Source organism: Anser anser, assembly GCF_964211835.1.
Source record: "Anser anser genome assembly, chromosome: 12".
Taxonomy (NCBI): Eukaryota; Metazoa; Chordata; class Aves; order Anseriformes; family Anatidae; genus Anser; species Anser anser.
The window spans coordinates 7,495,335-7,515,813 of record NC_139733.1 but is presented as its reverse complement, the minus strand read 5'-3'; the positions used below and the strand labels follow the sequence as shown (position 1 = coordinate 7,515,813).

At 41.4% G+C, this 20,479-nt stretch overlaps 1 protein-coding gene and 1 long non-coding RNA gene across 5 annotated transcripts in view; one reads left to right on the top strand and one right to left on the bottom strand.

The window, feature by feature from the left end:
* Positions 1-4,754: 4,754 nt before the first annotated feature.
* LOC310880556 lies at positions 4,755-8,237 on the bottom strand. Its single transcript, XR_014571754.1, has 3 exons — positions 8,097-8,237; positions 6,166-6,278; positions 4,755-5,989 (listed from the first exon to the last, which is right to left on the bottom strand). It is a non-coding gene; the product is annotated as an uncharacterized lncRNA (long non-coding RNA).
* An 87-nt stretch (positions 8,238-8,324) lies between these two features.
* Positions 8,325-20,479, top strand: part of IPPK (inositol-pentakisphosphate 2-kinase) — a 35,917-nt gene continuing 23,762 nt past the window's right edge. Inside the window, exons 1-5 of one of the 4 annotated variants that reach the window (XM_083796558.1) lie at positions 8,412-8,548; positions 10,604-10,712; positions 11,540-11,593; positions 12,286-12,397; positions 13,090-13,223. Coding sequence is in view for 1 of the 4 variants with exons in the window: in XM_083796557.1 (XP_083652683.1) it covers positions 15,183-15,263 (81 nt within the window). In the remaining 3 variants the exon portion in view is untranslated. Of the gene's footprint in view, positions 8,549-10,603; positions 10,713-11,539; positions 11,594-12,285; positions 12,398-13,089; positions 13,224-15,069; positions 15,264-20,479 lie in introns of those variants that run through there. The other 3 variants (XM_083796559.1, XM_083796560.1, XM_083796557.1) reach the window with 3 other exon arrangements.

The following is a 20,479-nucleotide window of genomic DNA, read 5'->3' as shown; positions in this document are numbered from 1 at the left end:
GTGATAAGCTTGTATTTTATCACTAATTTAAACTATTGGACCCAAGATTATTGATGGTAATACTTGTATAGCCTCATTAGCAGAAGTTATATGGTATCAGTTGTTCTCCCTAGAGGTTCTTAATGTAAATACTGTGAAAAATAAGTGTTTAGTCACTTATGTTAAGAGCAAACCAGTCCAGAGTCGCTGAAAGACAGAATTGCAAATATATATATATATTCTGATAACATAACTTTGCCATACATAATTCAATTAGAAGAAGAAAAATTACATGATAAAATGGTTCTGTAATGTTTCAGACAAACCTCTCAGGCTAAATACATACCTAGCTTAGGGGGGAAAAAAAAAGATTGTAATCCTGGAGATCTGCCCAGAATGTAAATTCATCTTTGAAACGTTTTCTGGAGGAAAAACAAACAAACAAAAAACATGTATAAACCTAAACAGTCTGTGTAGATGCTATGACGAAGCAGCTTTGAATATGAACTTTCTAAAGCATAAGCCATTAACTTTGTGTAGCTTGGTAGTAACAAGTACAGTCAGCATCATAACGTAGGTCTTACTAGGGAGCTTTCCTGACTCCAGTCTGACTTTTGGGATGATAGTCTACTACACAATGGAAGAATGAACAAGCAAGGAAACTAAGGAAGAAGTTGAGTTGTACCAGAAAATATTTCTTAAGTTGTTGGAAAGACAGCCTGGGTGGTTCTGTTAGTTCCAGGTAGTCAGACAATACTGCACAGAAGCAGGTTCATTATATCCTCAAACAACTAAACCTCAGTCTCTGTGGTGTGCCAGCACTGAGCACTCTTCTGTCCTGCTGGTGAGGAGGAAAGGGGCTTGCCAATTATTTATAAATTCTTACAAATATTCATGAATACTTACAAATTATTTGTTATTGCAAGACTTCAGCTTTACTTTGTATGCTAAATATGGGTAAGTAAAATACTGAGTACTCTTACTGTACATCACCTTTGTGTGCAACTTTTAATAAGCTTTAAATATATATGAAATGAATATGCAAGTTATGCTTCGCACCAGTCCTCTATGTATTACTTGTACAGCATCACTAGCATCAAAACAAGGTTGTGTGAATGTTTCTGTTGCACATGTGTGCCCTGAGGGTTAGATTTGCACAAAGGCACCGGTAAGAGCAAAGAAGAATATAAATTGTAGTGGCTTACGCTTCTTGATATTCTTCAAATGGATTGCAGCAGCAGACACCTTCAACTTCTTTTACTCTGTGAATTAGGGTTATCCTGGAGTTTGTAGGAAGATAGTGTATTTCGAAGTCGCAGAAGTATAAATGAGAACGGGATTGTTCTAACATGTACAATGCAATAAAATCTCATTTAGTGCTCAAAATAATGTGTTACTGATCTGGCTTCTTTCTTCTGGGGGATATGGTGCTTTTCTCTGGGAGTACCAGAGGTTCTCAGATGCATATCTCACTTGACTGCATTTTGAAGGTGGCTGCAAGGGTTTTGTCAAAGTTTTTTTTCTAGTATTCCGGGGGGGGGGGGAGGGGGGTAAAGAGGTACAAATGGAGGGGGACATCATGTCCTTTTTGCTTCAGAATGAAATGGGCTGATCCTATAACCAAAGGCATTGAATAGACCTCAGTCAACAGTACTTAAGCATGTGCAATGGTAATTAAATATGTACTTGGACTTAGTATTGCTGGACATTTAATGTGAAATAAATAATTTTGATGGAGTTTTTTAAAAAACACACTATCATAAACCACATTTATGGAGTATTTTTTAATAACTAGTATTTTCACTAAATCTTTTGGTTAATATCTCTGCCAGTCTTCAGATTTTGTTGATGACTCGTTGCTACACATTGAAAGTTTCTTCTTTCACAGAAGTCAGTATGATTGTTCCCATATTTAACACAGAAGGCATTTTGGCTGTGGCCTAAATGAACATTTCAAGCGTTTGCAGTGTTTAACCGAGGCCCGTGTATGAGCTTCAGGGAGCTGTCTTTAATTCCTAAAGCATCGATTGAAGATTTAATTGAAGCTGAAGCCGTAGCTGTTCTGTCTGCAAATCACTTCAGCAAAGAAGAGAATCTGTTTAAGCTTCATCACAATCATGTTTGTACTGTTGTAATGGTATATTCAGGAGAAGCTGCGTGTATTTTCTAAAATAGGTATTTAGCTGTTTTCCCATAGGCCTTCAACATTCGTTCTCTCTAAATGCGATCTAAAATACTGATGACTGAACTCTTTGTGGAATGAAAACTGGAAGTCTGGAATCAAAAGTTTGAAGCTATACGCATTGATCTGTGATCCAGGGATCCCATGTATATCTTTCAATTTACTTGACTAGAAATCCTAAGGAAAGCACATACGAGACTTATTTTTTTCTCCCTTCTTACCTTTCTCTGGTTTCTCTGTCCTCTGTGTTAAATATATATATATTTTTAAGTGAAATTTGCTAACCCTCTGTAACAGCAGGAAATGAAAAGAGATTAATGCTGTTTCATTGGCAGGTGCTGTGCCTGGACAACGAACCTAAGAACTAGAATAGCAAGAGTGCTCCATTAAAAAGGGAAAGTTAATCCGGAGATGGAGGCATTGTTTTTTTTCTAGACTATGGCAGCTCTTTCATTTTCATACCTGACTGGGGAGTGTAACAGCACGCCTCAAGGTTTCTCTTGTATTCTGGTCCGAAGTGCTGTAATATCTTTAAATGATCTGGAAGTTACTCTTCTAAGGAGTGAGATCTGTTCCTTTATCACTTCACAAGGATCCATAATTGAGAATATTGAGATCTGGTATCAGCTTTGTTAACTAAGTGGGGAGAAACAATGATGGCTTTGAAAAAAGCTGCCCAGTAACTTTAGCTTTCTAGAATCCTGTCTAATAAGCTGTGTGCGCTTTTTACTCTACCTTCTGTTAATGCGTTTTAGAATTTTTGCAGGTTTTTTTTACAATAGTTATTTTCTCATGTGATTACTTCAGAAAATTTAGTCTTAAACAAATCTTCGATACTTCTGATCTCAAGATTTTCAGTGGGGAGCAATACTGGGTGGTTGCTGTTTTTCTAGTGCATGTCCTGGTGTGGTTCACTGCCTATAAACTACTTATTTAACATGGCTGTGATGAATTATGTTACTACCACTGCTTCAAACGCCTAACTAAACGTATTAAAGCTGGGATTCCCTTTTCAGCAACAGCACTGAAGCCTTATGCCTACATCTACAGCTATTCTTAGGCTTACCTAAAACCCCCAGGAAGTAGAAGCCCTAAAATAGGCTCATTGCTTTTTATTTTTTTTCAACATGAAAGAAGTTTGGAATAGAATTGACTCCTCTGTTGAGCTTTATGCTTAATTTCCAACTTTTTAACTCTTTACCACAGGTATGCATTTAAATCTTTGGTTGCCATTTGATGCTTTTGTGTGTACCTCCCCCCACCCCCAATTTCAAGTGCTGTTTTCATGTCTGAATTCATGTGGCTGTAATACAGATGGATTTGCTAGTATTTTTCTTTCCTGTCTTTGTGGGTCACGTCAATGATGGCTTTTATCATGTCCTACCAACACTTTTCAGTAATTGTTGAATGTTTTCCCTGAGGAATGGTAGGTCTATCATCTAGAGAGATTATTATATAGAACGTGTAAGGAGTTCTTTATGGGCTGGAGTCATTTGTTCTGACAAACATTTTGCTATGCTGTAAAAAAAAAAAAAAAGAGGAGTAGAAAAACCTGCATACAAAATCTAAAGGTGTTTTTCCCTTTTAAAGGAAGAGAAAGCAGCGCTTGCTTTTAATGATTGTCTTAAACAATCTTTGTTCAGCCTTGATGCTTTTGTTACAGAGCTATTGTTTGTGTCTTTGTGTAGATTTTTTGGAAGAGGGTCCAAAGAGTGTTATTCCATGATACTTGTATGTAATCCACCTGGTGCCTTTGTGGACGTCTCCATATAAAAGGAAGAATAAAGCAGTATATTAATGTTCTTTCACATAATTACATACTCTCCCCATTCATATAACGGCAGCCCTATGTATGTTTTCACCTAACCAATTCATCAGTAACAGTGCTTTTACTGTAGACACAGCGTTAGAAATGATTGCTTTAGGAAACTGGCAGCAGCAGCAGCAGAACGGTTACTTCTACCAAAATAAATATTGTATTTTATGCTGGCAGTAATACAGGAGTATGCCTGAAAATCTGATAGCAAGAAAGGGCAATTAGCATTATATCATGCATTGCGGTCTAAAAGAACAGTATGGTGCTTGTGAAAGTTTGCTGTCACTTCTCCTTACTCCTAATATGTACATGGACGTGCCTATCTTTTTGTTTGTAGGAATGGTAGAGCAACTTTTTCTATTGATAACTTTCCATATAACTTCTGAGGACTTCCTTCTTTGGAAGTCTGTTTTTCTGTCTATCATGGGGGTAGGGAAGTCAAACCATAGGCAGGAAATGCAGCTTTTGTGGTTTTTTTTAATAAACATTTAGCATGGAAATGTTCCCTTTAGTCACTTGGCTAGAGAAAGAATGGATATTTAGTGGCTATTTATTGCAGCAAAGTAGACTGAAATTAGTCATCAGCTCAGCATAGCTGTGCACTGGAAGGTATCCCGCAGAATGTCCATCAATGAGTTTTTTGGGAACAGATGAGGCAAATACCTGTCACCTGGTCCCAGCTAGGGTCAGAGAAAGGGATTCTCCTTCCTATTTCCTCTGATTTCTCTTGCAGGTGTGTTTGGTTGCGCAGGTGATAACCTAGACAAGCTACAGACAAAACTTGTTTTAAACTTAACTTCCACATAAAGTAAACTATTATTTTATGTTGCCTGTGTGGTTTGGTATAAAGAATACTGGACTTGGATGGCTGCATTTATAGGTGGAGAATGCCTCTCAAAGCATCTGAAAAGAGGTAGGATGGAGCAAATTGTTATAAAAGGTTTGTTTTGGTGTAATTGGAAGGGAAAAGAATGATGTCAGTAAAGAGCAGAAGAGAATTGCATCTCAGTAAGGGGTCTTGAGTTTCAGCAACTCGGTGATCTGCTCTCCACCTTCTCTACTGCCTTAGAAGGAGCTGTTATTCTGCTGACACTTCAGACTGTCAAAGGGCAGTAAAAGTGGTGGTTTGTGTGCTCTTAGGTGGCAGCAGGTCCCTGTCCCAACTGTCCCAAGAGCCACAGCTTAACAGAGATGCAAAGCGTCTTCTTGGAAGCAGGGAATAGCTAGCACCTAAATTGCTTGTCCTGAAGAGCGATTCTTTGGTTCATCTTTGCTCTGTCATGGCGATAGATTGAATGAAACAATTCTGTTTAATGGACTGAACAGGCACTGAAATGGGGAAGACATTTGGCGGCAGGTTTATTAAGCAATTTTCCATGAAAGCTCTGAAAATGCCCGTTCTTCTAATAGTAACTTAGGTGCTACTGTTCACGCAATGATCCTGGGAATATCCTTCAATTTGATCTCTGGCTTGGATTTCTGTATTGTATTAGACTATTCGATATTGAATTATGAAGAACATGCTTTGTGAAATAATGTAGGACAATGATCACAAAGGGAAGGATGGAAAAACTATTCACAATATTTTCTTTCATTAAAGCAAACCTTTATTTTGCTGTGCACATCATTTACTATAACGTATTTGTATTCTTATTTCTTAAATGTGCCAGGAATTATATATTCAGAAAAATAACTAAAAGCCACAGTATACCATCTTTCTCAAATACAGTATCGCAAGTAGAATACTCCAGCAGAAATAAAAATGTTTATATCTCACTGGTTATTAAGTAAGCCATCTTTGACTGTGAGATGAAGCATCACTTCTAAAATCCATTGTTAGGAAGATAAAATTCCTGATAGCCCTTTATCTGTTTTTTCCTTTCAGGTGGCTTTTTATGTCACTGTGTTCAGTGGTCTCTTGTTTCTGGAAAGTGATGATGTTAGCAGAATTATTTGGCATTCAGTTGGAACATGGGGTTGTCCATCTGGCAAAGGATGCCCTACAGAAAGAGCTAAATGGGGAAAAATGATGCTCAGAGGGATGCAGTGGGTATAGAGAGAGAGGGGAGTAAAATTGACCAGGAGGCTCAGACTCTTCTCAAAATTCAGCAGGGCCCTTGGGTTCATAAACTGAATACTAGGTGTGTGATTTGAGGGAAAGCTAGAAGCTTAGAGGGCAAGATCATACCTGTCTTTGGTGACAAAGGGGTCCTTTTATGAGGATATTCCACTAAAACGTTGTTAAACCTCTCCGAGATCCTGAGTTGTTGAGGAAGGTTAACGTACACGCAGCTCCTATGGCTACACAGAGTACAGATAAGTACTGGTTATGCTGTGTTGTTATTTTCTCTATTTTTCCCCTTGACTAATTGCTTGAGTCGCTTGTGGTGACCATGTTTTGGCTGGTAATACAGGTTATTCCTGAAATTGTATATATATTTTTTTCCCACTGGATCAATATGGATCTAGTCTCTTGAAAAATCTCCTGTAAAGCCTCTTTATACAACGCTGTCTAATTATCGTAGTGCCCTTGATAAAGAGTTAGCCATGGTATGATTCTTCACACCATAATAAATAGTATTCTAGGACTAATCTCTGAAATGCAATTTGAATGCAAAATAACAGTTCAGGCTTATGGTCTTTGATATTCTGCACATTCCTTGTTCTCTTTTATTTGCTTCTGTTTCCTTTTCTTGCATTTTAAGTGCATTTATAAGTACCATCTGCTTGCTCGTTCCTATTGAAGTTTGTTTCCATCTACTTTTAACCTTTTTCTATACATCTCTGTGTCTGAGCTCTCCCATCTGAGCACAGATGTTAAAATAGCATGGCCTGACTTTCTGAAGTGTTAAGTGAATGCAGAGCCTTCTGCTTTAAATGGGACCTGGAACCGATCAGTCCTTTGAAAATAAGATCAGTCCTGTTTAAAGGAAGTACGGAGTTGTGAAGCCAAGGTAATGTAAGTAACCTTCAGTGACCCATGTACTTTAAAATACTTTTTGCAATCAGGATAATGAAATAATGACAGACATTAAAGCTTTAACTTCAGCAAAATCAAATGATTCATTTGGAAATACTATTAACTTTAGACCAGTTAGGACCAGTGACATAATGTGGTTCGATGAAGAGACCCCAGGGGGATTGGTTCAGTACTTAGGCGTAGCAATCCTCTTTGTGAGCAAACCTGTGCGTAAGACACACAGCAGCAGTGAAGGTAAAGACCAATCCCGTGGAAAAGCAGCAGGGGGACAGTCTGCAGGAGGGAAGAGACGTGCTGTAGGTGTGCTTGGCCTTGTACCTCGCTGGCCCTGACTGTGCATGGGTGCTGTAAGTGCCAGGCAGTGGTGGTCAGCAGCCTGGGGCTGTGCCTGGTTGCTGCCACCAGATGTGCTCTGCTCAGTGCCACCAGGCTGCACCCTTTGGTGCCTGCCTCGCTTTGTAGAACAGATGCTTCTGCTGCTCCCCGGCAGCAACAGCCCCGTGGCCATGAGGACCTGTGCTTGTGTGGGGGGCTTCCAAGCCAGCTGCAGAGGCCCCAGCGTGGCTGCTCACAGCTGCACCTCGTCAGCCTCATCCATAGATCCAAGGTCCCTGAGAAGCATGAGGGCTGGGGAGATGTGTAGGGGATGTTTGAGGAGTGTGTGCAGCTATATGGCTGTTTTTTTATGGATTTTGTAAGAAAACTGGGACTGAAGTCAGTCATTCAGAAATTAGCTCATGTCAACGTTAAAATTACGTGCATACCTTAGCAGAAGGTTAGATTTTAATACAGAAGCTTAGATTTTAACATAACTGAGACTAAAAAGGCAGCAAAAGATGTATCCTTAGCTTCATGGTGGTGAAGTTATACCGTGCTAGTTGCCACTGTTCCATGACTTTTTCAATGTACAGACTTACTAATAAGAAGTGCTGTTACATCTAACCTTCAATGAGATAAAGCAGCATATTCTTTTTCTCAGTTTTTGAAATTAACTTAAAAACAGCAGCAAAGATCTCTATCAAGCACTTGTTTGAAGCAAGTAGTCCCATGGAAGATCTGATCAGGAACATCATGATATTCCAGCAAAATCACAAGAAACACAGCAGAACAAAATAAGGGGAAGTGTTGAGCAATCTTACCTTTAGACTTGTCTGTCTACAAATAAACGGGAGGTAGAAAGCAGACTCTGAGCTTCTCCTTTTAATTGATTATCCGAGATCTCTCCAGCCATGTGAGGAGTGTGGGCAAATATTTTTTGCTGCTGCTCTGTTATTGCTCTGTTATGTAGTGCTACAACAACAACAAAGGTGACTTTCCTTTGAGGCATGGGAGGTGCAAGGGGGAGGAGTGTTAAGCTTTGTGTAGGCACCTGACTGTATCTCCTCAAACCAGTAGATGAGGCTGTCTCCCACTGCGTTTTGCAACACAGTAAAATCCTAGAAAAACAGATGAACAAAATATTGATAATTGGGTCCTTAAGGAAGAGTGATTTAAATCTTTCATTTTCATTGGCAGTGCTGCTTTTCTTCCTCCACGTCCAGAAGTAATGGAGGTCAAGTGAATGGCTTCTACTTCCTTGTTGCAGTGCGGGGTAAGAAATTGGAAATACGTTTGATAGACACGAGGCTACCTTGTGATTAGTACTTTTGAGATTGGCCTGGCTGGTACTGATGGATTTACTTACTTCTCCTGAGGTCTCATGAATCAAATAACAGAGGATTTTTTTCTTAGTTGTTATGTTACTTTGCCTGCTTTTGTCAGATTACCTCCTCTTTCCAGATGATTATTTCCAGCTGGAGAACAGTTATCATCACTGAAGTGCTTCTGGTCTGTTTCTTTTTGGCTGGCTAGCAGAATCACTCTAACACTTTACAATTAAGTTTCTGATATCTGTCAGTATAACTTTCACCAATCTCCCTACTTTAATTATAATTAAATCTATCTCTAAATATGATTTTTGTCTCTTCTCTGCACTCTTAATGTCTCATAATGAAATAGGTTCAAAATCAACCATTAAGTAGAATATCCAGGTATATTTTTGGAATCTGTACATCCATACTGCATTGACTGGTGCCTTCCAAGGTACCACGCCTTGCATGAGAAGGGGCTTCACTGTTCTTTGGGCCTGTTTCTGTTTAAGAAGTGTAAACTTGGTCTGGAATTCATGCTTGCTCCGTCATCTGAAATTTAATTCCTCAGAAGTCTTGACTTGAGAGATCTAGAACATCTTTATATATTTTGGGGTATTCCTTTTCCTGTCACGGTTAGGAATAGCTCTTAGGTTTGAGAGCATCTTAGGTTTACTTTTTGTCTAGAAACTTGTGGGAAAGATGTGAGATGCACACTTATTATTCACTTTTGTTCCAAGTGAAATACTTTCATATCCATTGCAGTTCTTATTTTTATTGTTTTACGCTTGCTTTTGCCAAGCATTTCGTCAGAAAGATTTCACAATCACTTGATAAATACCCACTTCATTGCGCTTAAAGGTAACAATCTACAATTCTCTTAGCAATTGCTGTTTTAAATCAATAAAGCACTTAAGTAGAACATGCTATAGCTGATACTGTGATAACACAGATCCAGAACATGGGTAGGTCTGGCAATAAAGGGTTGGCAGATGCCCTTTTTTTTTTTTTTTTCCCTGGAGAGTCGGAGCACTGCAAATGGCAGCTTGTGGACTGCCTGAGTGATGTGGCTTGTGCTCACAAGGCGGGTGATGTGCCCTCTGCTCGTTTTCAGAGCACACCTAGAAATCTGTTCATTCTGTGCTTTTTCCCCTTCTTTCCTTGAAAGCATCCATCTTCCCCCCCCCCCCCCCCCCCCATCACCTTGCTGGGAGGTTCTGCAGTAGGGCTAGAAGTACAGTTTCATAATCAGATCAGTCAGGTCTAAAAAATGGCTAATCCTACACTCGCCACCACTTTTGGTTGTGTTCCCATTGCTGCTTTAATGAGAGTTGGAGGGTTTATGTGGCTGTGCAGTGGCATAGTGGTTTGCTGAGTGAACTAAAACATAATAAGAAAAAAATCAACGTGAGAAAATCTGACCATTCGTTGGATGAATAATTTGCTCTGACTTGCCACATGGGTGTAAGTGGACTAAGAACAATGCAAAGAGGGGACAGGAATGTATGTCCAGATTGGAAATGTGAACGAGGCTGCCCTTTGGAGATAGTATAGTAGAGTATAGATAGTATAGTATTTACATTGGCTTCTGTGCTTGTGAAACTGCATAGTATTTGTGTTTACGTATTGGAGATAACGGTTAAACTGATGCTTAAAGTTTGGAGAAAATCTCTCTTGCAATTATAGGTTCTGTTTATTGATTGCAGTCATAGCGGTGCCAGTAACCGGGTCCTTCGAGGGAGCTGGCTTCAGAAGGAGGGGAAGGGCGGCGAAGGATTCATCTTAGGTGCTGCTGTTTGAATACAGCGATCGCTCCACCACAGTCAATAAAAATCTGGTACCTATGAAGTTGCGGCATTGTCTTTTGAAGTATTTGGCTGTGTCAGGGTAACACAGGATTCATCAATTAAAAACTGCTACATGGTCCTTCTGTGCCATCTCTTGATATTGTTACGCAGCTTGGCATTCTGGGGTATAAGCTGAAATGTAAGGCGTCACGAGTTTATGTCAATTTGTAGTTAATCCTCAGGAGACTGTACTTCATGAACCAGGAGTTCAGCCTGAGAAGGTTTTGACGTCTTTCACAAAAGGGCATAGCTGAACAATAGCGCTTGAGCTAAAAACTAGGTAAGTAAGTGTATTTCCCTTGCCTATTTAAAGATGGTCATACAGGGCTCGTGCCAAAAAAAAAAAAATTAAGATGTCCTCTACTTTAACCACTGCCAGGCCCAAGGGCTAAGCACAAGAGGTTGTGCAGGTGATGTCAGCCCATGTGGTGTTGCCTGGGGCAGTCGCATGTTGCAAAAGGGTGTCCGATGGGGGCTGATAGTTTAACACACAGCACCTGCCCTAAGAAGCATTGCTCTGTCGCAAAAGCAGCAAAAAATCATACACACAACTCTGGTAGTTGGCTTTCACCTCTTCCTGTAAAGAGCATTTTGTTTTTCAGTTGCAGGTATGTCACTTCATACGAGGCAAGACCTAAAAGCTCTTTATCCCTTCATCTTTCCTTCCTTGCCCTCAGGATTAAATGCTGTAAGAGCAGACTTTAAGGAGGTGCTTAGATGGGATTGGTCTTGTTCCATTCTGATTTAATACCTTATCAAAGCTACTAGGGTTTCACCATAACGTTCTGCTTTAAAGGCCTCCTGCAGTTTCTAGTTAATCTCCTTTTCCATTTATTTTCTCTTACTCATTTAAAAAATTCACCATGATGTGTATCCATTCCCGTATCCTGGCTCATTTGTAGTGTTTTGTTGATGTCTTTTTTTTTTTAATTTTTTTTCCCCTCTCAGCAAACACACAGGGCTCTTATCCATGGAAAACAGTGTTTAAGGATCTTGCCTATGTATAAAAATCTCACCTGTTCTGACAATTCATCTGCATTTTATATACTATATAGAGATGAAATTATCTATGCTCTGGGTCTTTAACTTCATTTCCTCCTTCACCAGGCTCTAGCAATGTAACCTGCCTGTTGATTCACATCTGCAGTTACTGCTGGCTGGGTAAGTGTATGCAAGCTCTTGTTGGTTAACAGTGTGTATGTTGTTGACCTTGTCACCTTTTCTTGCTACATACTTATTTCCAAAGCCATCAACTTTCTTAGCTACTAAAATATTTCTTATGGTTGGAAGTACCAGGTATGCTTTCCTTTAAAAACAAACAAACAAACAAAAAACCACCTCCCCTCCATCAAACTACACATTAGTCACATTTATTCCCCCCTGCTTTGGGTCAATGCTGCTCAGATTGTGAGATGGTGAAATGACAACTGAAGCATGAGGTTTTCTGGATTTCTAGCATATGCATGAAATTATGTAGATCAATCATGGATTCAAGAGAAAAATAAGGCATGGAGATTATGCAGCAGCATAATCCAGATAAAAAAGGTAAAGCTTTAGAATTGTAATGAGGTGTGAGTTACATCAATATACTCCATTATGGATGGCTTGAGTGTAATATAAAACTGTCGGGTAATCTTCATTAAACATAATTTAATCATTTGAATTAATTTTAATTTAAGAAAAAGAAAAATAATTTCATTTTAGTGTTACGTACATTCAGCTTTCTTAGACTCTTTGTCTGGAGTTTTTGATTTTTAAATAACTTCTTCAGGCAGATGTTTCTTGGTTGCAGGATAGGATCTTCTGTGTCATGTTTATTCTTTTTAAAAAATAACAGAATAATCTTTTTACAGAATCCTTTCATTTTGGTGACCTGCAGGACCAAGATGCAACTTACAACAAAAATCCTTCTCACAAGCTTACAAGACATTTATGTTATTGGCATCTGACTATCATGAGTCTCAAGTAATACTGTTTTTCCTGATACCTGGATTTAATGAACTTTGCTTAGCCATCAGAATATTAACGCAAAACACTTGCCTGGTTTTGTTTTAGCCTCAGACTAAATAAGACCATTTTTAACCATGTCATTCTTATTCCTTGGTAAATTGACAAGCTATATAAAAGACCGCATGCGTGCGAGTCCCGCGTTGGTAATTCTGTGGCATGACTGGGGAAAGGATGTGACAAAAGTTGAGAGCTGAAGTCTGCTGGTGGGAGAGGAGTCATATTGTGGTGGGCTGAGAAAGGTCTGTGTACTGGGGATAATCCAGGAGAGCTGAGATCAATAAACTAAAGATGTGAAGTTGGTGGTTAGTCCCACAGTTTAAACCAAATTTAAACAAAAACATACCACTACAAGCATGGGATGATAGACAATAGGCTGGGAAGAAATTTTGTATTAGCTAATGTATTGTTTACCTTCACGTAAAGAGACAGGAAGGCTGTTTTCTCCTGGTTGCAAACATTTGACTAGCTTTACATGATAGTATTTTATTAGCTTATAAGAATGTCATATGATCAGTGTTCTTGTATTTTATTTTGTAGGAAAGTCTTTTATTTATCTTGCATTGAGACCGTTTGCACAGCTAAGTATATTGAGGTCACTGATTTAAAGGCTGTATTTAAGGTTTGTGTTTTTTTTGTGTCCCTGACAGTGTAGAGAAAGAAGAACTGTGACACAAAGCTCAACAGAGCCACCTGGTACAGTTGTAGAATCTGGAAAATGGAAATGTATTCTTAAGCCTGTGGTGTTCTCCTGACGCCTTCAAACACCATCATAAAGAAAAAGGTGAGGGGATTAAGGGGAGCTGCAGAACTGGAGGTATGATTACCCTACACATTCCAGATGCAGTTTTAACATAGCTTATTTACATACTAAAATACCACAAACACCTGATTATCTACTGAGATCCTCAGAAGGATTTTGAAGCTCACTGAGCGCTGTGCTAGTCCTCAAGGTAGCTAATTAAGACTAATCCAGGTATGTCTACACAAGCTGTAGTTATACCACAAGACTATGCTGGAGGAATTCCAGTTAAGTAACACTTTAACATCATTAACAGCACAGAAGCCTAAGATACTTAAGTTTGTGTGTGTTGTAGATAATATCTAAAATAAGTAACACTTAAACTGATAACATAGAGAGAAATATGTTATTAAATTTTTGTCCCTCTAATTTCAAAGTTTCACCAATGCATTTTCAGACCCCCCCCCCGCAATGTAGCAAAGTGGTAATTGTGTACCATGCAATGCAGGAGGAAGAAGTGAAGTCACTTGCTAGACAGTGATTGCATTAAAACTTAAGTGTTTTCTGGTTTTGTTTTACTGTTTTTTCACCCTTGCACTCAGCTTCTACTTTATTTTTCTGTGTAGTTGTGTACTTTTTAGAGGTATGAAAACTTCAAAGAAATTCTAGTATTACAAGTTGATTCTATTAAGACAAATTACTTCTGCCACTACAAGTCAACATATTATTTGTCTTTATTCATGTAAACCTATTAAGTGTTCACATCCTATGTGTCTGATGTACATTAATTGTGGAATAACGCTTCCACTGAAAGTTTTGTACATAACGTTGAATGAAATTCTTCTACCACTTTTGGATAAGATGGGGTAACACTTTTTTTCTCTTTTTTTATGTATCTGTTATTACACAATAATAATGGAACTTAGCAAACATGCAAGGTGACAAACATACTTTAAACATCCCTCTGACATTATTTTTGTCTTTATTAAATGGCCAAAGGAGTCAGGGATTCACGTTTTCATACGATTCTATAGCATATTGTTAAATAAAAAGGACAAGTGCATATCCATCAACCTTTTGGCAAAAAGGAAGCATATATTGTTTAGACTCCATTTATTTTTCAAAAATCTGGTTGAAATTAGGTTATAAATTATTTAAGCTACAGCACAACACAAAAAATCAATGACTTATGGCAGATTCTTGAAGGTTTTATTTTCAGCCTTCTGTTCATCTTTTCCTTTTGGAAAAAAGCATAATGTTCTTTGCTTTGACTTCTTAAAGACTGTGTAAGTCATAGTTGGGTACTATTCAAATAGCATGTTTGTTATGAAAGGAAATCAGAAGGTAACATCCACTTGCAAGGTCACTGTCACGGAGTACCTTCTTGAGGGAGAAAGGAGAGGGAAAAATTGTAAGCTGTTAGTGGTAAATTTTAAATGGTAATTGAAGTTTTGTTCTTTGCGGTCAAAACTCAAAATTGACTGGACTAAGGAATCCAGAAGTTGACCCTGTATTTTTGACAGCTAGCTTAGATGTTTAGACAACTTGTCTAACAGTAGTTCACTTCATTCATGTGGAATTCAGCCTTGCTGAGAAGAAGGAAACACCTTAACGCTTTAATAGAGCTTTAAGCCTCTGACGTGCCTGAAGGACGAGTGGCCTGGAGAACGGCACGCCCTCGCCTCCGGCCTCTCAACCCGACGCCACCCGGGGGCTTCACCCGGGGGGGCAACGTTGGGGGGGCAACGGAGGCTCCGGGCCGGGCGCGGGAGCGCAGAGGCATCCGTCGCCGAGCTCCTGCCCGGCCCCAGGCCGGCGGCGGGCGGGGCTGCCCGGCCCGAAGATGGCGGCGGGGCGGTGCCGTGCCGTGCCGTGCCGGGCGGGCCTTCCCGCGCGGCGGGCGGAGGGGCGGCGCGCAGCCGCCATGGTGGCGGCGTGAGGGCGGCGGGCCGGCGGCAGGCACCGTCCCCGCGGGGCGCGGCGGGGCGGCCCGGGCCGGGCATGGAAGTGGAGAAGATGGACGAGAATGAATGGAAGTACCACGGGGAGGGCAACCAGAGCCTCGTCGTCTCGCACTGCCAGGTGCGGCCGTTGGTCGGCGGGGCGAGAGCGCCCCTCCCCCGCCGCCGGGCCCCGCGTGAGGGGAGGGGAGGGGGGGGGGCGGGCCGGGGCCTCACCAGGTGCGCGGCCGGGCAGGGCCGGGCCTTTCCTTATCGCCCCGCCAGCGGCGGGGGCAGCCTGGAGACGGGCGGCCCTCGGCTCGCGGCGCGGGGACGCGCTGGCAATAATCCGCCTGTCGTGTCGCGATACGGGCGCGACGGAAGGGACCGCGCTCCCCTGGGCGCCCGCTCGTCCGGCCGCAGGCGGCCGCGGGGCCGGGCCGCGCAGCTCTGGGAGGGGACGGGTCCCGCCGGCCCCGTGCCTCCACGCACCCTTTTTTTCCTCCGCTTTCTTCTTTAAAGAAACAAACAGAACCGGGTTCGCCGCTCTGGCGGGCGGCATCCGTTCAGTGAAGCTGAATCGATCCAAAGCGTGTGCGCGCTGGGCTGCTGTCACCGGGTGTCGCCTGGCACAGGGCCGGGGTTCAGCTCGGAACGGCCCTCGAAGGAGTTTGTTCTGTTTCTAACGTGTACTTATGGACGCTTTTTGTCTTAAAAATTTGCGTTTCAGTCTAAGCTCTGTTATGGATGTGCCCCAAAATGCCCCTGATATTTCATGGATCTAAAGGTAGCGAAGCTAAAAGGCTAGAGAGTGGTATTTATGTAGAAAAAAATACAAGCTGTATGAGCTGAATCCTGAAAACCATTTTTTTTCTATAACATATGAAAGAACGATTAAAAATACTGTATTTGTTTGATGTATCTTTTCTGGGTGTTAAACGTACATTCAATGTAAAAAACGTTAACAAACGTCAGCCTGAGGAAAATGCTGGAAGTATTATGGCCTTCTCAAACTTCAGGAGGGACGTTTCTGTGGCTCTCGTTTGTCTTTATATGAGATACTTTTAAAAGATATTCTTCCTACAAGAAAAAAGTGCATGATTTTGTTCCTTGTCTAAATTTTAGCTTTGAAAAAGGCAGCTCAAAAAAAATGCAGTCACTGAACAATAGGAATCAGAATGCGTAATGGATTAATAGTGATGCAATCGTGATATCTTTGAAGACGTGGAAGATGAGGAAGTCTGCCAGAAACTCAGAATACTTGCCGAGTGTGTCAATTCTCTCTTTAACAAGAGGCCAAAACTTTAGGATACAGTGAAGGTAAAGCAGGTATATTTTTTCCTGTATAGATAGCTTGTGAACTCTTGGAAAATGGGAGTATCTAAAGTAGTGTTTAGATGCTGATTGTTGCACTGTGCCCCTTGCAAACAGGACATGCTTGCATGATTAATCATTGTTCTTGTGATCCATTGTCAGTCATTCTCAGGTTTGTGTGAACAAAACAGCAGCATAATTAAGATATTGAATTTTATTTTAGCTGTCCTAGCTTCATTCTGTATCTCTTCGGTTCATGTTTACTGTGTGTAAAGGTCAGGGGCAAGGATGGTGATTTGGTTGTGGCAAGGGGGACGTGAATGGGGGCTGAGACAGAAGCGCTGGGATTGTGAGAGGAGGCCAGGGCAGAAGCGTACGCGTGCTTGTTGTCGCCTTGTTCTCCCTTCTCGTGTGTAGTGGTGCCTCGGGATGAGGGAAGGAAGCTGGTCCCTACCTGTACGGGTCTGAACCTCTCATCCTTGCTTCTTCAGGAGGATCTGAGAAGTTTAAAAATAAAACAACACCAACAACAGCAAAAACAAACCACGCAAGTCCCCTGTCCTTCTGGAGAGGAGAGCAGAAGCTGGTCTGCCCTTTGTGAACTAAGACCCGGGGAGTTTTGCTTCAGCTCCTGCCCTCTGATCTACCCTCTGAAGCACTGATAACTGGTTCTGTGCAAGTTCATGTTATCAGGGCCCTGGGGTTCAGGCTGGGGTGAGCGGGCAGGCTGGGCACACGCTTGTTACTGATTGGGTGGAGCACAGCCGGCTTGTGGGTGAAGACTAAGAAGAACAAGGCACGCCTCAGTTCATGGTGCAGGGTCTTTTTAAGGCTATGTTTATTTTTTGGCTTCTCCCATTCCCTGCGTATTTAAGACATGAATGTAACGCCCTGTTAATCCAGAGTTAGTACAGTACCAAAATTGAAAACTTGGTCACAGGAAAGTCACATGCCCAACAAGCAGCTCTGCTAGTGATGAGCTGATAAGCCCTGGATGCAGCCAACAAGCAGGCGTTTTTTCTGGTGCCTTTGGATGGTGGCCTATAGACAGAGGTTGGTCTGACGCTCAGACCGGTGTCCCATGGAACACGCTGTGCTGTGCGACAGTGCTGTGAAGCACTTCCTGATGGGCTAGTCCCGCTTACCAGCTGCTCACCTCCAGAATGCCGCAGTGACAAGTCCCCCCCGAGTGCCCACGCTCTTGCAGCCTGCGGAGCGCGGTCGGTACTGAGGCAAAGAATCGGAAATCACTGCAAGTGCATCTCTGTTCCTATTCACCCCATGAGAAAAAGAGGATCTTGGATGGGGCATGGCCTCGTCAGCGCATCTCTTCTTACAGTGATAGTTTCACAGAGTTACTTTAATTAGTTCTCCAGCATTTAAAGATGGAACGCCTGCAAAGAATTTCCAGTTACGCTGTCATCACTGAAGCTGCTTGCTTGCTTAATGTATGTTCCAACTTCTGTTTTCTTGGCTTTTTGTAGTTTAAGTTCTGATGAATCGAAAATTCTGGCAGACATACGGTATCGTGGGACAAATTTCTCTGGTGGCAAAGCTTTTCCTGTTTTTTAATACAGCTGTGATTAACTTAACCCAAACTGAATGGTGGTCAAAAAGCCTTTGTCTATCTTGCAACTCGCTGAAATGCTGCTACCAGAAAATGTGCAAGGATAGCTCTTCCGTACCACTGGTGCCAGTGAGAAATACAACTGGCACTTCCCTTTGGTTCCTGAGGCCGGTGCTTGATACATTCAGACTGATATCTCCCAAGTACGCAAAAACTGCAAGTTCATTGAATCAGTAAATGAGTAGTCCTTGTCCGTATGTTGCAATGTTGAGTATTTGATTCAATCCTTGTTTCCTTTGCAAATAACTTACTTGCCACAATTCACAATCTGGTGACTCCTCTGGTTACTTGTTCTAGCTGTGTTCTCAGAAATGCCCGAAGTGCTGTGGTACAGATACAGTCTTAAATAAAAAAAACAGCTGAACACAATCACAGATCGCTAGGCAGTTTATAAAAGATGCTTTGTATTCTCTGCATTTTATTGGAATGTTGCTCCTTCTACATCAAATTTGGCTTCTGATTTAAAGAGAGAGCTCGACTGTTCTTTACCTCCTCCGCTCTGGTCTCGAGCAGCAGGGAGAGTTCCGAGGAACTGCAGTAGGACAGTTATCTTCTAGTAAGCTGTTGCCTTTTTCGGAGGTGGAGATAGCTGGTTTTTCAGAAGTGAGCTGGAAGTCCTCATTTGTAGTTCTGCCTTTTAATCAGTTGTTTGCTCTTACAGAGACACTAATGCTTCTTTTCATAAAGGCTTCAGGAAATTGTTGTTCTTACAAAGTAGCATAAGTGACTCTAGAAATAAGGACTTGTATTTCCTTTGAATGTTGAAACATTGCTTGAAACGTATTTCAAGGTTTTGCGTCATGTATCTTCTGTGTTATCTTCATGTTCCTTCTGTGCTTCACTGCAGTTGCCTTTTTTTTTTAATGTTGGGATATGATGGCAATCTAATGCTTCCTTTTAAAATATGTCTGAACATTAAGCTTGCATTTCAGGATGACTACTTGGATGTGATAAAATAAAACTATAAAGGGGGAGTTTTTTTCCCAGTAAGTTTTGTATTCAATAAGATAGTCCAAAGGGACCTTGATGTGTGTTTGCAAAAGGTTGTGGTGTGTGTCTGCAGGTGCCTTTATTGTTAGTAATAATCTGCGTCTCATCTTGGAGTGCTAGCAGCTCTAACAGATGTCTTTGGGGTTTGGTAAGGAACTTAGTTTGTTAGTAAATATGTAAACCATCCCCAGAGCATATGGGAGCTTACTAAATAGAAAAAGGAGATGACAGATGGAGAAGGTAAATGAAGCAGAGCTAAGGAGGCTGAGGGAGGGAGTCAAGGCAGATGATCAAACTTGCGTAAGGTTCCTACAGTTGGTGCTTGTAGTAGGTTAATAATACCTGGTTCTTCTCTGAGATATTTTTTAAATCTTCAGGTTATATGGGTAAGGATGAAGGATATCACAGTGTCATCAGTGCTTCCTTCACAGATGTCCTTCCCGGTCCGCGTTCTGGGTTTGTGGGGACTGTCGGGAGTAGAGGGCCATCTCGCATCTGGATGTTCAGTTCTGATTTCACTGCGACTGCAGCTGCCTTACGGTGGCTGCAAAGAACGTGCAGAACGGCCCTTTCTGCATATGGGGGACTCATTTGGTTTTGTTTCCTATGAAATAAAATTCATTCTCTGTCTGCAGGGGTGCTTTGCATCACATCAGGCTAGGTAATTGTTCCTAGTACTGCTTTGGAAGTATGAAATAGTCTGCCTCGCGGTTGTTTTGTTTGTTTGGGTTAGAGTAGTTCAAAGCTGGATCTTAATGGAAAATTTTGTTGTAATGAGCTTACTTGGAGAGAGGGCCATTAACGAGATTTTATGTTTAGATACAGGAGTTTTTGCTAAGAGAGGGAAAAGTTCACGGGCAGCATTATGAGCTAGATGCGGCTTTCCAGCTTGGTCTTATTTGGCAAAAAGGGAGTGATGCTGATCATTAGTTGCTGTCTTGTTGAGAGGATCATCTTGAGGCACTTCTTCAGATGGTCGCATTTTGTGTAAGTTCAAGAGCCTGAGTGTCCTGTTTTGTTCTTCCCTTTCATCCAATTGCTTTTCTATGTGGAGTTGGCTAAATTTGTTTTGTTGTCTTGAAAGTAGTGTAAGTAAAGCATTGCCCCCCAAACTTCCAAGACATTCCTGAGAAATTCCAGATCCCTGACTAGGAGGGGATTTTGTTGTGTTCTGTTTTGCTGTGGTTTTGTCTTAACGTCTGTGGAATAGTGAATTAACATCTATGAGCGTCTCGACTTCAAGGAACTAAAGAGCAGACTGCTGGTTCTTCTGCACTGGTTCTTTTTGCTGTTCCTTGCAGGTATAAATATTAGAAATACTCCCCTGCCTTTCGCTGGCCTTGCTTATCAGTGGTGGCCTTCTCTGTCTCTCTCACTGATTAAAGAATGGCCACGTTACTCTGGCTTTGCTTTTTCATGCTAAGAAG